Source organism: Wyeomyia smithii, chromosome 2 (assembly GCF_029784165.1).
Source record: "Wyeomyia smithii strain HCP4-BCI-WySm-NY-G18 chromosome 2, ASM2978416v1, whole genome shotgun sequence".
Taxonomy (NCBI): domain Eukaryota; kingdom Metazoa; phylum Arthropoda; class Insecta; order Diptera; family Culicidae; genus Wyeomyia; species Wyeomyia smithii.
The window spans coordinates 92,421,681-92,440,151 of NC_073695.1; the positions used below are offsets into that span (position 1 = coordinate 92,421,681).

Consider the following 18,471-nt stretch of genomic DNA (forward strand, 5'->3'; position numbering starts at 1 on the left):
AATGATCAAGCAGTTTGTCATGCTTCTCACTTCTATAAAAAGCGAAATAAAAAGTTAAAACTTGCTCTTAACGGATTACTGATACAAAATATAAGAAGCGAAAAATATAGATGAATACCTCTAGAGACTTTTCCACAGTATCAATAACTGTAAGTATCATATATTATCAGAATTGCATTTGAAACTTTAATATGAAAAAAAATCATAGGAAATCTGGAAACACATGCAGGAAGAAATTGGTAAAGTATCTACTCATATTCAGAACGTGCTCAACTATCAGGGTCTTGCTGCAAACAAAGCAATCGAATCTGTTTCGGATGCGGACATCGATGCTATAGAGCAAGATCTGAGGTGTTCTGCTGTGCTTATTTCCAACTGGTTAGATGGAGAAATGACCATGCGCGATGTATATGGTACCTACGCAAACCAACCAGATAAAATTCATTTCACACTAGGCGACAGGCGTGTGATTCTAACCATTGCTGCTGCAGTAAGAAATCAGGGGATTAAGCGATTCCTTAGCAGACAGCCTCAGTCAATCAAATGGGATTTATTAGATTTTTCGAGAATCATAAATCAAGACCAAAAAACGGAAATGAAGGAACTAATTCAACGCATTAAATACTGCCTTTCGAAAAGGTAAGCTCCAATTTTATTTATATGGAAGGTACCTCTTTTCTAATAAGCATAACAGTTTCGCAGATTCTACAACTGTTTCAATGTGGGATGCAGCAAAGATTTCTTTCGGCGAGGGATGCGCTGGCTCATTGATCGCTATGGTATCATGTCCAGGTGAAATCGACCCGACTTCCACCACGCTCGTGGCAGATACACAACTTGTTACGACACATTAGCAAGCACCAAAATACACCACCTGATGATAAGACAACAAATCGCTCGAGAAAATCAAGAAAAAGTAATACTTCTGAAGAGAGTGTCCAGCGCGAGGTAGCGAGCCGGATAGAGTATGACTTAGAAGTAATCGCCATAAAAAACAGCATGAACATGAAGTTTATGCTGCTGATGATGATAATAATAACTCTCCTGATAAATCTAGTTTGGATCGCTCTTTCACAGAATTGATCTCTGTAGACTCTAACATCGACACAGCTGTGGATGCCAATGATGATACGCAACACCGCGGAATGGAAATACTAGGAGGGGCAAATTCATCAATTGATCGTAAGTAGTAATTTACAGAAGGTGTCGTTCACAATATTTCTGATATTTTCGCATGTTTCAACCCGCTTTTCACATTTTGATATTGTACCACCTAATGAGCTCAAAGCACGCCATTTCTTGGGCACCCTACTTTCTCCAACCAATTATTGCGATACGCGTCTTTTGTGGACGACGGCAACACTATAATAAATTTAAATTATTTTACAGCACATAGCCGTAATGTTTCATGTGAGATCTTTTTGAACCAGAACGACGGCAGCTACGACACCCTACAAGTAACCGGCATAAAACTACAAAACGAAATTGAAGATTTTGAAATATCTTCCGATAGTGCCAACAATAACGACTCAGTTATTAGTTCCGATTTCAGTCAAACAATACAACTTCTGATAGAACCGAGAATAGCACCTGTTTCCCAAACTGATATAAGTACAGCAGCAGATTTCACTACCAGTAAGAACTACGTCGAAGAAGATATGCTGGAGCCAAATAGTTTACAAACCGTATGATATAGTAAAAACATATCCTCATTTTTTTGTTTTTTTTTATTTATAGCACACAGTTCTATTTTGGGCACTGTCTCATCTAGTTGTTGTTTGGATAACACTACATCTAAGGATTCGAAATTCCTCAATACTCTTGTAAGCATGAATTCCAGGATAAATAATACGAACATACATTCAAGACGTTACACTGAGTTTGAGAAAGATATTTGTACATTTCAATACCTGACAGCTGGCAATTCGCAATATGAATATTTGAGCTCGAACCTTGCCACGATGACTAAAAAAACAATACAAAGGCATATGAAAAAATACACCATGCGAATTCTCGAAGGTGAACTTGATATCGCTGGCCTGAAACAATATTTAGTAAGCCATGAATATCCGATGATGGTGACATTGTGTGAAGATGGCACTAGAATTACTGCCACCACTGAGTATGACTACAACAATGATGCTATCAGAGGTCTAGTAGCACCCCTGGATTCTAACGGAATGCCTAGGAAACACATTTTCCTTGCAAAAACCCCTCATAAAATGGTAAGTGACCTCAGGACCTACTCAATAGGTAACTATGCCTATGTGCAACTAGCAGTACCTCTGGTATCCGGAGCAGCTCCGTATGTACTATTTCATACGTGCAGCAACAATAAATTTGAACATAGCGATGTATTAAAAAGATGGATTTACACTAAAAGCCTACTAGGTAATCAAGGCATTACAGTAGTAGCTCATGCTTCTGATGGAGATTAACGTCTGTTAAAAGCCATAAAATATCGAGCCGGTTTTGACAAAACACGAGTTCCCTCGTGCTGGGGAAAATGGTTCAGAGCAACCAGCCACACAAACATGCCCGTCAATGTCCAGGATATGATACACACCATTAATAAATTTAGGAACCGACTTTTGAACGGAGATATGTTGATTGGTAAGAAAATACTTTGGAAATCGCTCGAGTGCTAAGAATGCAAATTTTACTACACTGAAGATCGATGTTATAGAGATCATTCATACATTACGTAACGCAAAAAATTAAAAAACACATTCTGCGCTGCGTTACGAACTGCGACACGCAATCGATGAATATATTAATAACAGCCGAGTCAAATGCCGTGAGGTTCCCGTTTCATCCAATTCAACTGGAACAATACTGATTCGAAGGTAAGAGTCAGAGTAGTAAATTTTGCAATCTTACCTCTCAGGATTCGAAGAAATATACTTCCTTTGGCTCCGTTTACAAAGGTCCTCCAAGATTTTTCGGAATTGTTGATGCCCCCACCTCCCATCTTCCATGGTTTTCCTTTGATCCTCCTATCCCCTAAACGACGGACGTCCTTTGATATGAACGATGAGTTTATTTTACACATAATACTTATTACATTTATAGGTAATCTAGTGATCACTAAAAACCATCTCAGGGATTTGATAAATAATCAAAGCAAAGATAAGCACGGTCTGTGTATCTCTGATATTGAGCTTCAGGATAAAATGAAGTTTCGGCCGACTTTGAAGCTTATTAATCCGAATGTGATGCACTGTCTTAGAGATAACGTTCAACTTAGTGAAGGAACAGCAATGTTCCTCGATATGATGAATCGGATGTACCGATCATTCATCGAAACGGACATTACACTTGTAGAACGAGTCTATGATATATGGTAAGTTCTATTTATAAAGTGAACAAATTTCATAAAACAGTCCTGTGTCAAAAAAGACTACCTAAGTTTACCGCTCAAAAAGCAACCGCAACTGAATATTTTCTGGTTGAAAATTTTCTCGACCCAGCGCTGGGACACGGTGTATTGTTGTATTTAGGCATGGTACACAAATTACATAAAGCATGAATGGGGGGAGTGGTTGAGTCTTCGATACATATTGTTACATATGGGGGAGACGGGATAGTTGAGACAGTTATATAACTGTAATATTTCGTGAAATTTTAAAAGTTGTTCGGCATTACCATTACGTAATTTTATTAGGAGAGTCATATTAAACGTTTATCGTTACATAGGGGGGAGGAGGTCTAAAATCCAGATTTTAGACCTCCTCCCCCCTATCCAGAGCGTTACGTAATTTTTGTACGATTTATCCTGCGACTTGCTAAATGTGTCGAAAACAATGTCGATGACGAATTCTCTCAACTAATCTGGTTGATCGAGACCGCTATTGGCCATCTAGGCTAGCATGCGATATTGTTTGTTTGACTACATTGAAGCCTAATTTAAAGGTTCTCTATTGTAAAAGCTATTCCAAAACAAAACACTACAACCACATACATAAGACATACGTAACACTGGCGTTTTTTTCTGGTACACGTTGCCCCATAGTACTCCGTACCTCGCCCTGTCACTGCTCGATAAATAATGAACAAAATGAATTTTCTTTTTCTCGGCCTTATCGAGCCCCAAAGAAAATCCTATGAGGAACTGTCAAAAAGTTATTTTAAAAATCAATGCAGCATTTTTCGAGTAGGAACGAGACAAATGCAGGGCTGCGCAGGTAAACTGCCTCCAAAAACAATTTAAACAGAGGTTTTTTTTACGGAGGTTGGTACTTTCGAGTAGTTTATTTTGTACCAACTTTTTTGGGAGATTTCTTCCTGAGTGTTACGTATGTCTTATGTATGTGCTACAACTGTATTTTTTATGCGGATATTCATGAGAAACACAGAAATTGTCGTTTTTCCGCAGGGTGGTAAATTTTATTGTACGTGGATGGAGAAAATGGTGCCTTCAGAACCATGATAATTTGAAAACTTGTATAACAACAAATGCATATTTTTGTTTGGAGCTCAACTCGCATGCGTTACTTGATTTTATTATTGCTTGCCGTGAAAGAGAAGCACCTGAACAGTGTGTCATTGAATGCTTATCTAGCCAACCATGCGAAAAATTATTTCGTCAATTAAGATCAATGTCTATAACCAACCAGACCGTTGTTAACTTTACTGTTAAAGAGCTAACAGAAAAACTAAGGCGAATTCAAATGAAAATGTGCATAATGAACAAACAGAGAAATAACGTCAATTTTTCAGCGCTGCTAAAAACGAATGTTAAACAAAACGACCAGCCAATGCCATCAAATGAGGACCTCAAAAACGCAGTGGAAAAAGCAATGTCATTTGCTCGGCACGTTTTACTGGGCCTTGGTTTGAATGACGAAAGCATTGACTTAACCGATTCAATAAGTGTAAAACCAATCAGACCAGACACAACTGAATTTGTTGAAGTGCAAAACTGCTTTTTTGTATCAGACGACGAAGAGAGTACAGATAAAACATCGAAAACAGAGGACGGGTTTCATCACCAACAGAATAAGGAAAACTGCGGTTTCAACGAGTTTAATTTATGCTCAAGCTCAACAGTTAAATCACAGACAAACAGACGTACCACGAGATTTATTTCTGTGGATCAAAAAACCGGTCATTTCAAATGAGTTTCAGTTATGCGGAATATTCCCGCCGCAGCGGTGGTGGCGCTGATGTGCCTTTTCTTTTGAACTCAGTTGACAGTATTCGAGCACCGTGCTGCCAAAATCAGCAGAAAAGCTGAAGGTTTATCTTTTGCGGAATATGTCCAGTAGGTGTCGCACAAGTTAGTCGGAACCACAATTTTCTTAGAATTTTGTATGCAGTGGTACGTCTGTTTGTCTGTGGTTAAATGTTGCTCTGGATCAGAATATGGGGTAAATTATGATGATTCAAGCACTCCAGTTTACGAAGCAAGTGAATTGTTCGCCAACTGTTACGAAAATCTAAACTTGCAAAGTAGTAGAGTTGGTAACAAGCACACCTTCCTAATACGATTCACAAATGGACGTATCAAAACTATTAAAAAATGTACAATATTGTGGATGTTGACACAAGGTCGGCAACAGTTGTCTTCCGATCGACTTCGTCGCTTCCAACAAAACACAGTGGACCACTCAACATTGCAAGGAAACAAAAGCGAACAAGCGAATCCGTTATTACCGCGTAGAATCCGATTAAGAGTTTGAGATGTTAATCTCTCAGTTGCTATCGATTCAATATTGTATAATTTTTACACTCCTTTCGCGGTGTCTTGTTCTGCAAGTAGTGCTTTAAACTATTAAATATCAGTCACGAAACATTTCGAACATGGGCGCCGTTACAGAAACACATTCCTCTACTTCCTTATAAAGGATCTTCAGTGCTTGCACACTTAGTTTCTTTTACCGAACTCAGCAATCTTTTCAACGAGTTTTCAACAGCTGAGCCATCAGCAATCTGTTCAGTAATTTATTTGCTTGACGAGTGTTCAGTAATTTTTCATTCTCGCTGAAATGTCAAACATAGAAGATAGTTCAGTAAAAATTTACAAAGTGTTCATCAAAAATTGCTGCATGAGTCGGTATTTACAATGCTGACTATTCGTCACGAATTACCGAGCGTTTTGTAAATTTACAAAGCTGACGATTCGTCAAAAATTACCCAGCGTTCTATAAACGTACAGCGAAAAGAGAAAAATGAATACGACCATTGTGAAAGCTGCTATTACAACCGTTGAATAATTTTATAAAGGTATTTCGGATTGTTTGGATCGATTATACTGGTGTTCCCAGCACATTCAAGTAAAAACTTGATACGTTTAATGTTATGATGAATATAGGCTTTTTTTTTGCAGGCTTCTAGTGCTCTCCTGTGGTGGAAAAATTTCCATATGCTGACTGAAATGATTTGCATTAACTCAATCGTAATAGATAGAATCTTGGGTGAAATCATTGTCGCGGATGTGCCATGATATGAAACATTCAACTAATATACACAAATACGTACATGTTTGATAAATAACAACTTCCTGAATAGATCGTGTACTTCCACGTCGTTTTCTTGTAGATGTGAAAGTACGATATCCATTTTAATTTTTTTTTGAAAATCATACGCGAAACACTTTAAAAACTCAACTACGAAACTCTGAATATTTGCAAAATGACGGACTTTTGATGTTTCGTTTTGACAGATGCAGAAAAATTGCCGAACAGTATAGTAACAAACATCAAGAGTTCAGTAAATCAATTGAAGGGTTTTCAGCAACACCTAGGTAGGTGCTGACAGATCGTCAAATATTTACTGAACTTTATGAAAGTGCAGAACATACAGTTCACAGAAAAGGTCAGCAATGTTTTTTGCTGAGCTCGTCAAGTGCCTTTTGTATAACGGTAATTCGGTGAAAACTTGAACCGACATCAGTTATTTTTGAGGAAATTACAAAATGATCAATATTTTTCCAAATTTACTGAACATGACCGTAATAAAAATTACTGAACAATTAAAACGAGGATAAGTGTGTGGGTTGTCTCGCTGGAAATCAAGTGCTCGGACAGGCGAATATTATCCATTTGAATTCTCTAAAATGAAATATGATAAACAGTTTGTATAACACGCGATCAACAAAAGATTCCTGTAAAATTCTCACTTGTGGGAAAATAATGTTTCGCTATTTTTAAATTTAGTGGAATATTCAAATGGTTAGATTCCTGGAGTGTTTTTAGGACATTTTTTGACGACCACATCATCCTGCATCAGGAAACCTTCTTGCAGAAGGATCTAGTAAATTGAAGACAACGTCGATAGACTGCAGGCAAATATATAGACTGGTTGCTCGGTTTTGTGGCGAGTAAAATAATGATGGTCGATGGTCACATGAAGTTCAGTCCATAAATCCTCCGTTTCTTGGCCATATAGTCCACTGATAGCTGGAAAATTAAACCCTTTTTTGTGCACTTGACTCACCAAGGAAATCACTAACTCTGCGGAATGAATTGATCAAAATCCACATTGATAATCTGATGCCAGTCCGACGAAAAATTCGCGAATGCAGTAGAAATATTTATCGTTGCCGATTATTTGATCCCGCACCGAATTGTAGTTATACATTGAACCGGCCTTCGTTCGTGCAAACAACAAATCACAAACAGTACCGTAAGAATTTGACATTTTAAATAAGGTGAGGTAATTTGGTGGGAACAAACCAACATGTTTTATGAGAGGTATGCACATTTGTATGCTTGTTGGTGAAAATTCTCAGCTTGAAAATATTTTATTGTTCAAAGGCGTTTGACGATCCCAGTTAGAGCCGGTAAATTCCGGTTTCAACTGTCACGGTAAATTTATTGAGGAATTTATTCAGTTTTACAGGAATAGCGCATTTATTTGGATTTTGTTTTTCAAACCCGATGCCATATGAATTAACCTTTTATTAAAGCATCATGTGAATGACAAGCCAAGATGTAAATTGCGGTGGGAAAAAAGTTTGAGGATGGATAATCAGAGATACGAGAGTTACTCAGATTTACTCTTTATTTTTCTGGTTTGCTCAGAAAAACTCCGGAAAATTCAAATTTACTCACTGTCTTGCCCCTCGGTATGTGGTTGTTCTATGGGCGAACTGTCATTGTAGTGATGTCGAGCAGATTTCGAGCAGTTTTCATTTGTGATTTAAAAATTGAATGACAACGATAGAAAAGTTTTGAAAATCACGTATTGCTTAGAAAATCCAGCTCTTTCAGATGACATAAAAAACTGATATAGCTAAACAACCCAATTGTTACTGAATTTCTACTAAAAAATCCCTTGAATGCGCTTATCTTAACTTGATTTTGATAGATTCAAGATCACCTTTTTGTCCGGTCATTGAAGCAAAAAAAAATATATTTTATGCATGTCCAAACTATTTGAGCAAACTGTTTGAACGATACAGTGTAAAATCAATATACACACAAAGAAAATATTACTGAGCGAACACGTAAAAACAACGTAAACTTACATAAACCTGAATGTTTTCACTGGTTCAGGTAAATTACGCCTGAAAATTGGTGGAAACAACGCAACAGATTAGTAAAATACGAATACTTAATTTTGGGTAAAAAATTGTATATGGAGTTCTTAATATTGATATTGATGATTCAAAGTATCCAATTTTACCTAAATGATGACTTCCGTGCAGGTACTCAAAAGTAGGTAAATTTTTTTACCTGAAAGTACCTTCCCGCATGAAAGGGCTGAATTGCGTCAAAAATACGCATATTTGGGTATTTTTCTGTCTAGGATAGAACAGCAAGAAATGAATGCAATAGCGTGGGCTAGGATTTACAGCAGATTTTGTTCGAAGTTGCACATCTCTTTTGTACCAGCATCGGACCTCGAAACCAACTGAAGGCTGAAAACAATGAATAAGTTGCGTTTGCGGCAATATGACAGTTGATCCCTACAGTTTCTGTCAAATTGACGTCAACGCAACGAAAACGTATCCATTGGCCCTGACACAAGTAAGAGATTTTTAAGGCTGTTCACACCTACGCGAATTTTCGTATGCAATTGTCAATTTATGTGTGAAAACAAAAGCAAAAATATTGCCCTCCTTCACTTTCGCATGTAAAGACCAAACCAATATCAACACAGTCATCAGGGCCAATTGTGCTTGGGCCTTGAGAGATACACGCTCGTCAAATTTAACTCTAAACTGAGTGAGATGTCACTCACTTTCGTTAAAAGTGAACCTACTCTGAACAGAGTTTTAATGATATTACTCATTTATGGGTAGAGTCACCATGTGTCAGAAATTGAGTAGGAATTGCCCTATTCTTGAAAAACCGCTTTGAAATGACCGCAGCAATACGGTTCACTGTTACCCGGGAACTGTGACTTGAGGTTCTAAATAGTACACATGCCAAAAAATCCATAACCATTCTCATATCTGGAGGAACTCTAATACACAAATAAAAAACACTTTTTTCAAACAACAATACAACACGTTTTTCCAAACAACAACTTATTTTAGGCGAAACGTTTTCAAATGTTTTTAATACCACTCAAAAAAAGAGTAAAACAGAAAATTATGACAATCTGAGTAACTGTTACTCAGTTCGGTAAACGAAACTTACTCAATTTTTGACGTTTTAATAGACAACTTAAAATCGAGTCAAAGTTGCTCAATTTAGAGTAAAATTAAAGGAGCGTGTAGATCCAATTTTAATAAAAATAAGTATGATTATATGCAATTTAGAGTTCAACTTACTGAGCGTGTAGATATTTTTTCTGATTTCAAGCAGATTTTTCTGGTTTTCGAGTAGTTGAAAACATTTTTTAAAAACATCTGGCAACTCTGACTGGTACAAAGATGCAAGATTTTGAAACTTATTAACAAATTATAAAAACGCTCAATAGTTCAATTAAAATTAAAATAAATAACATATTGGTTTTAGGTTTTCGTACTTTTTCACGGGTTTGGAGTAATCTAATTGTAGTATTAACTCTTTAGGGTATGTTCCAACACATCTGGCATCTCTAGTAGACGAAATTTATTCTATTTTTTACATCTAGTTGAATTCGAAACATTCCGTGTTGTGCATTTTATATGATCGGTTCGATTCTTGCATTTTTCTCGTTGTTTTCATCAGTCATGGCCGCTAACAAGGAACGTACATTTATCATGGTCAAGCCAGACGGTGTTCAGCGGGGACTAGTTGGCAAAATCATCAAACGTTTTGAGCAAAAAGGCTTCAAGCTAGTTGCTCTCAAGTTTATGTGGGTTAGTATCGATTTTTATCTCGAATCTTTAACTTCCTAACCCCAAAAAGCAGCATGCCGCGTGTTTGAATTAGTGCGAATTTAAAAGCGTTATTCAATAGTAAAATGTTTTTTTTTTTTTTTTTTTCAATTAGCCGGACAAGGCCTTACTTGAAAAGCACTATGCTGATCTCTCAGCTCGTCCATTTTTTCCTGGGTTGGTCAGCTACATGAGCTCTGGGCCAGTTGTTCCAATGGTCTGGGAAGGACTGAATGTAGTTAAAACAGGGCGTCAAATTCTGGGTGCTACCAATCCAGCTGACTCGGCTCCTGGTACAATTCGAGGAGATCTCTGCATTCAGGTTGGTCGCAACATTATTCATGGATCGGATGCCGTAGAATCTGCAAATAAGGAAATCGCTCTATGGTTCACGGATAAGGAGCTGGTTTCGTGGACTCCCGCCAATGAAGGATGGGTGTACGAATGAGTTATCACATTCTAATTCAATTATGAAGCAAACATCGTGAAATTAGTGCCGGATGTTGGAAAAAATGAACAATAAAATGCAAGATCGATAGAACAAAGTAATGTTCTAGAAAAATAACATCTAGAAGTGTCCTTGACAGAGGTTAGTCATCAACATACCTCTTGTTTACTACTGAAGAAAAAATATTGATTTCATCCACTAATTGCGGCTTGTCTATATTTAATATTGTATACCGTTTTCATGGTACAATACAATTTACAGCCACTCGTTTCCATTTTCGTCATGACTACTTTCACATATATTGTGGTCGATAGCTATTATAATCAACAACTTCGTATCTAGTTATTGGCAAATATCCCCTAATATCGATCAAAAACATGCTTCGTATACAAGAAAAAAGTTGGAGAGGTTGCTCATAAGACACGTCGCCAGTGAACAGAGAATTAGAGAACATTCGTAAGTTTCATAACGCGTTCAGGAGAGGACACAGAGAACAGACGTTCATCCTACTTTCAAAAGATGAGTAACAACTTGCAACCGTCATTTAACGGTAAGTGATAATGCTCCCGCTTTACGGCGCTCGCGTCTGATAAACCAAGCGCTGATATCGATAGGGCAATTGGCCTTGACACAAGTAAGAGATTCTGAGGGCTGTTCGCTTTTACGCGAATTCTCATATGCAATTGTCAATTTATGTGTGAAAACAAAAGCAAAAATATTTCCCTCCTTCACTTTCGCAAGTAAAAACCAAACCAATATCAACCGAGTCGTCAGGGCCTATAAACGGCGCCACAAGACAAATTCTCGCTAAACATGTGAAAAGGGCCCATGTGCCATATGTGAAAAAGTCACAATTTCACGTTTTTCAATGAATACAAGCTTAATCTACCCGTACAAATAAGATTGTTTGATTAAGAGTAAATTCTTTCATCAATAAACTTTATTATCAAGGGCAGATTTCGCTTGTATTGGTCAAAAAACGAGAAAATTTGGCTTGTTTACATATGGCACATGGGCCCTTTTCACATGTTTGGCAAGAAATGTCGTTAGTGTATTAACGTATTTTGATTCAAATTGTTACACACGACTTTCAAATTTTTTTTATGAACATGAATGTCTGTTCTCTGTGTGATTGGGTTTGTTCGGTTTGTTTATAGACCATTTTACGAGACGTTTCTGAACTCATTTCATGAATGAAATTTGACGGAAAGCTCCGAAACCGCGACATAACACACAGGCAAAGCCACCAGATTTTATTTTGAAAACTGTATGCACTCGTAAAAAAATCTGTATTTTTCTGTATTTTATTCGTGTGCCTACAAGTGTTTGGGGTTGTGGTCTCCTGAAAGAAACTCAGGTCTATAGCCGTGTTTTTCCCTATGTACTCTCGGATCAGGTATTTTTCCTGCTTAGCCAAATGTCGGATGTCCAGAAGAAATCAAAGAAAAATAAGTTCCCGCTTAGTTAAATGCCGGACGCCCAGCAGGAGTCGAACAAAAGTAATAGAAGAGCAAAAGAAGAGCGTTGGTTGTCATCAACGCAAAAGCAATATAATTACAATCAGGTATATAGGCAAATATTCACGCTGGACGAAGAAACAGATTTTAAAGCCTACTCGCACCTATACAAATTCCCATTCGGAACTGCTTGTGAAAATCGAGTCGGACAGTTTGGCGGTTATGCGGGGAACGCATTCGGAAAACTGAAAACTGATGTTCGGATTGAATATTTGTGAGGCAGAGCTACCAGTGCTTTGGTACGAACATTTTGTGAAACATCACAGTTTCACACCGAAACTTAAAAAATTTCGATTGCTGAAATTCTGTACAAATCTGTATAAAAATCAAAATTCTGTATGTTTTCTGTATTCTGTATCATTTCTGTATCGTGGTCAAAAAATCTGTATGATACAGAAAAATCTGTATACTTGGCAGCCCTGCACACAGGGGGAATCTATTATAGACACTATATATATATAGACCTGCGTAGTGAATGACAGCAGCACTGGAATCGCTGGTTTTTTATGTTCTTGTTATTTGTTTGATACAAATTTTTCGTTATGTTCATTTTGGCTCGCACGTTTGACAGTTATTTTGGCTCGCTGCGATTCAGTAGGCAGGTCTATATATATAGTGTTTATAGAATCTATCTGTCAAATACAGCGATGCCAAATTGGAAGACATGTCTTCAAATCGAAGACATTTAAGGTTTAAACACAATTGATACGTTGCGGCTGCGTTTGCGGCAATTTGACAGTTAGCCCATACATTTCCTGTAAAATTACCGTCAACGCAACGCAAACGTATCCATTGTGCTTGGGCCTTTACCCCATTTATAGAAACGTCAAAGCTGATGTTTTTGCTCTTTATTGTTTTCTTACTTGTGTTTGCAAGAGTTTTTTACTTAGATTACATCACTTTTATGGATAATAACCAGATCCACTGTGTCTACTTAAGAAGCGCAAGGGCTAAGCCCCAACCGAAACAGCAAAATAATGAAAATAATCCGACCGACATTGGCGTTTTTGTATCAGGTTTGACGTTTTCATATCTTCGATGTTATACTCTGTCAAATGTACAGCGAGGGATAGGGAAAGGCAGAGTTGCCAATGTTCCAGTTTAAACTGGATTCTACCAGTTTTTTTAAGTGATCCAGTCAAACAGTTTAATCCCAAAATCTTCCAGTTTTTTTGTATATCTGCCAGTTTTATCCAGATTTTTTGGACACTCAAGCTCCGACTGGTTTGGAAATATTTTTAGAACGTAAATTTTATGGAATGATAAGTATTTGATTGTAGCAATTATTAACAGCATTTTCAGTACTGTATCTCTCGCATGAAACACGTCCAAATTGAGGATTGTATTGCATGGTTGAGATAAAAAGACGGGTAAGTTAAGCCTTATTCTGAAACTAACAAATAGATTTTATCAGATTATGAAGAAAAGAAATAATTGCTATATTAAAACAATCTATCTCAAAGATATTATATACAGGCAGCATTCTTCAAACTTATTCCAGTTGCATAGCAGTTTAAAAATTGTTCGATTTTACAGAAGTAATGCAAGAAAACGTTGCATCAATTCCTTTGTTAAAAGTTAAAGTAAATGGAAAAAGCTTCATTTTCTTGATTTTGTGATAAGCTGGTTGCGCAATTTCAAATTTTGCTCCTGTAAATGAAAATTTTCAGTCTACAATTTCAACAAAATGTAAGCCCGAAGTTGCTGTACATATTTCAAACTTATATTGGATTCAATTACCATCACAGAGAAGCTCTTTCACAATTTATTTTCTCAGAATTTTGTAAATTCATTTGGAATCCAGTTTTTTTTCAGCATTCTTCCAGTTCAAATAAAATTTTATAAAAAAAAAAAATTTATAAAATTTTATAAATAAAATTATTGGCAAATCTGGGGAAAGGCATTCCCTCGCATTTACCCTGCGGTGAAGACTACAGACGATGTTATGAACAGATACGCAAAGTAGCATTGGGCGATACGACGGAGAGTATCGATACTTCAGTATCGATACCCGAAGAATAAAAAATATCGAGATACCCAAAATATCGGTCAAAAAATATCGATACCAGAAGTATCGATACAATCGCTGAGATCATTTTTTGAATTTTTGATATTGACATTTACTGAAAACCAGTAATCGATTCAGTGATTCGCGAAAATACAGCGAAACTATTTGCTGAACAGCAAACAGTAAATGAATGTTTGCTGGAATCCAGCAAAAGAATTGATATGGCAAAAAATTTACGTCAAGCCGTCATTAGTAAAACGCGCCAAATCGCTGTGCAGCTGGTACGGGATCATCGCTAAGCCCCTGATAGCGAATATGGGACCATAGCTAAGTCCTTGTTGGGCCAGATGAACTTAAAAGTTGAAATGATAATCATACATCTCTAGTTCAACAGTAATTTGCCTATGATCCGATGGGCGGATGGAATCTGGTGCCTGACGGAAACATGGTTCCCTTGAACTAACTGGTTAACCAGCAAATTGATTTATGCTTTGTTGAATGAACAGCAAATTGTCATAGCTGACAACCAGCAAGTTGTATTTTGTTTTACTGAACATGCAGCAAACGACCTGTCACTTATGCAATTGAGCATTACTGAATAATTAGCAAATTTCATTTTGCTGAACAAATTTCTGGAGTTCTGGAGGCACAGCACACCAAAAATCAGCAAAATTTTGGTGGTTTCCAACAATAAAAATTTTATGTGCCGACTTTTTGTTGTTTTTCTGGTATGTATCCGCATTCAGAAATTCTGAGCTTTGGCAAACAAATGAATTAAACAACTTATATCTTCAAGATTTGTATTCACTGGTCCAATGGGCAGTGAAGCTCCCGTCTTATTTGTATAAATTATTGACACACTTCCATATTAATTGATGAGGAAGTTGATGACATAAAAAAGTTAGATATGTTAGCGAAAATAAGATAGTGAAGTCTATCGCTGAATTTTTCTAACTAATTAATATTGCAATTTTATTTTTCACTTGTACTCTAACTTGTAACGACGGAAAGCATGAGTTAAGCCTGTAGTACACTCTTTGACCGAGCGTCAAGTATTTGTCTCTTTTTGACAGATAAAAATTTGGTCAAAGATAATTATTTGTCACTCTCCGATTTTAACATGGGGCAAACACGGGCAAACAACAACCATGATGTCAAATAAATTTGACCATTATGTCAGAAGGTCAAATATTAGACCATTAGACAAAGAGTGTACTACAGGCTTTAGTTTCCGCTTGCCAATATTCGATCTGTACAGTGTAACCAGAAAACTTATATTTGTTTTTGAAATACAGTCAAATTTCGCTCGTTGGGCTATGTTTAGTTGGGCTACGTTTAAGTTGGGCTCCCGCGTTGGGTTATAGCCCAACTGAATCGAAGCCAAACATCATTTCTGATAACGTTGAATTTCGTTTGAGGGGTTTGTGGATGCATTTTAACGCAGAAAGTAGAATTAATTCAAATAAAAACTAATGAAGCTGAGTATAAATGTAAACAAACAATATTTTAATCAATTGTTAGAGAAACAATATAAGTTTTGTGGCTTAATAATGCAACGTAGAGCTATGCCTATTTTTGAAAGTATTTGAGAACACGTTATTATTGAGCACTCCTTTTTGGCTTTAAATGTGTGGTTTAAGTAAAACAAATTTTGAATTTGGCCCTATGCTGCGCTTGGCTCAGATTTTGACAGTTCGTTTGGCTCACAACATTCTCTCTATCTATTTCCCCATCTAAGTTTTGCTAGTGCAAATAGACTTGTGCGATACTAATTCTGACAGTGGCAGCTTTTCAGTGGTTCCAGCTCGTATCAACTAGCTGGCATCTCTATCCGATTTGCTTTGCTTTATCGCAGCAAACATCGCAGCGGTTCTACGATGTGTGGGCTCCACTGACACTGACAGACAGCATAACATAGCGTATGAAAAGTGGCGGGATGTCAGCTAGCTGGTCCGTATGCATAAAAGAATATCGATACAAATATCGCGGTTTTCAGTATCGATACGGTCAAATATCGGACGCTTGTGTATCGATTCAAAAAATCGAAGTATCGCATCAAAAGTATCCATACTTCCGATACCGATACAATATCGCCCATTGCTAACGCAAAGAGTGAGGTCGAAAACTCCAAGTGAACCGTCACATCGAGGCTCCAAGTGTGCAAAGTAAACGAACTCAGGAGTGTTACTTTTCGTACAGAATGTGTATTGTAATCAGTATAATTGTTGTGAACCACGTGCAATTATGGTTTGAACGGAAAATGTGTTTGTTATGCTTGTATTATGAGTGATGCATTGAAAATTAAAAAATGTATAAACAAGCTTTGACACTCAGTTATATATCCTTACAAAGTTTCGGAATTTCATTACACTTTCTAGTGCGTATGAAAAGTCATGCGAAATTAAATGTGGTTGCCAGAATTGTTTGGAATAGAATATTAGCAAAGGGTTGCCATATTTACTGCTTTTCTCTTTGCGTAACTCTTTATAACACAGTCTCTAGTGAAGACATCCCAGCTAGCTGGTATCTCTATGTTATTTGCTTATGTCAGACTAGAGATCCTCAGAGGGAGAGATGAGCGATGAAAAATAACCGCTGATTTGGCAACTAGGTTTCACATATCAGAGGTGCCAGGTCTCTTCTCAAAGCGCAATGTTCACTAACTTTTTTATTCGGCTCGTATAACTGATGGTGACGGTGGAAGTCCTGGGGAATAATAAAGTGCATCACAAAAACCGTAAAGGTGTTAAATTTTATGTTTATGTTTAATTTTATATACTTTCATCATTATTCTGTAGGACATACAAAGGGTTTGTGAACCACCAGTTTAAAATCACTGTGATGAAGCAACTTTGGAGCATTCTCAATTCATTCATTTGCAATACCTTTTAGTGTGTTACCTTTCTTGTTCGTTTGGCTCGAATTTTGACATGTTCGTTTGGCTCACAACCAGAGATGCCAGATATACAGACAAATCTGTATTATACAGACTTTCTGTGTTGCGATACAGACACGCATAAGCCTACAGATTTTATACAGACATTTAGTATAATACAGATATTACACAGATATCTGATAATCTACATAATGGTTTTACCAGTATACACAAAAAACGAACACAAAAACCAGAAGTCACTGTAGCCGTTGCTGGAAAAAGTGAACTAGGAACTGAACACTTTGCTGAACATATTAATCTTGCGTTTTTGAGAGTGAAATCATGACAACGGGAATCGAGTCAGGCTATCGGGGTTTTTATCGGCCCCGTGGGCACTAATCTGCCTGTTTCGCCCCCAGTAACAAACAGCTGATTGTCTCGATCGATTTCCATGCAGGTTATATTGGTGAAAAGACCGTTTGTTCTATTCGGAGCAATATCCAACGTTGAAGAATTGCTTAAGATGTCCCAAACCTTGAAGGTACTATTTTTATAACCGCGAGACTTCTGCCATCATGTATCAGTTAAGCTACATTACGACGAACGACGATTTTTATCACTGGAAAGACTCTTACTTCTATGTGTTACTTAGATTTAAAAGATAAATTAGTTATCGATTAATCGACCAACTATGATAGACTCGAAAAAGAACAATCAAAACAAGCAATATAACAAAACAATCTGACAGGTCGACAAATAATTAGGTATCAATGTATCGGTAACTTTTTTTCGCAGCGGTATACAGACTTATACAGACATTTTTATGGATTATACAGACTTGCCAAAAAAAAGTCGGGCATCTCTGCTTCGCATATCTCTCCCTCTGAGTAGTGCTAGCTGAGACTAGAGATACTCAGAGAGAGAGAGAGATAAGCGATGGAGAAAACCGCCAATTTGGCAACTAGGTTTTACATGTCAGAGGTGCCAGATATCTTCTCAAAGTGCAATATTGACTAACTTTTTCATTCGGCTCGTATAACCGGTGGTTACGATGGAAGTCCTGGGGAATAATAAAGTGCATCGCAAAAACCGTGAAGCTGGCAGCATGCTATCTCTTTCTATGTTGAATGAGTGAAGAGTGTTCCCGACAAAAGTGATAAGCTGAGAGGGGGAAACGGATACGAAGCTGTGTGAGTGTCAAAATGAACCAGAATGAGCTGTCATTGACTGTCAATTTGAACCAAGGAAAAATAAGCTTTTTTTTGCGATGAGTATTGTTATAACTGAAAGGTATCGCGTTGCTCGAAAAAATATTCATCGCTAACAGTTTTTGTATTCATTGTCGTTTCACATAAAAATTTGGTTTGTTTT

General features: G+C 37.1%; 1 protein-coding gene and 1 pseudogene across 2 annotated transcripts; both read left to right on the forward strand.

The window, feature by feature from the left end:
- On the forward strand, positions 1-6,464 carry LOC129725035 (uncharacterized; annotated as a pseudogene).
- A 3,341-nt stretch (positions 6,465-9,805) lies between these two features.
- LOC129725054 (nucleoside diphosphate kinase) lies at positions 9,806-10,817 on the forward strand. Of its 2 annotated transcripts, none has more exons than XM_055680453.1 (3): positions 9,806-9,965; positions 10,104-10,234; positions 10,368-10,817. In XM_055680453.1, the coding sequence occupies exons 2-3, from the start codon at positions 10,106-10,108 to the stop codon at positions 10,698-10,700; spliced, it is 462 nt and encodes a 153-aa protein (XP_055536428.1). In that variant the 5' UTR covers positions 9,806-9,965; positions 10,104-10,105; the 3' UTR covers positions 10,701-10,817. The 2 variants fall into 2 exon arrangements, with proteins under 2 accessions (XP_055536428.1, XP_055536427.1); XM_055680452.1 differs by having other exon boundaries at positions 9,820-9,965; positions 10,027-10,234.
- The last annotated feature ends 7,654 nt before the right edge of the window (positions 10,818-18,471 follow it).

Excerpts from the sequence above, each read along its gene's own strand:
- LOC129725054 (XM_055680452.1), top strand. The coding sequence starts at position 10,061 with ATGATCGGTTCGATTCTTGCATTTTTCTCGTTGTTTTCATCAGTCATG. Across the intron at positions 10,235-10,367 it reads TTGCTCTCAAGTTTATGTGG|CCGGACAAGGCCTTACTTGA; the intron begins GTTAGTATCGAT and ends TTTTTCAATTAG.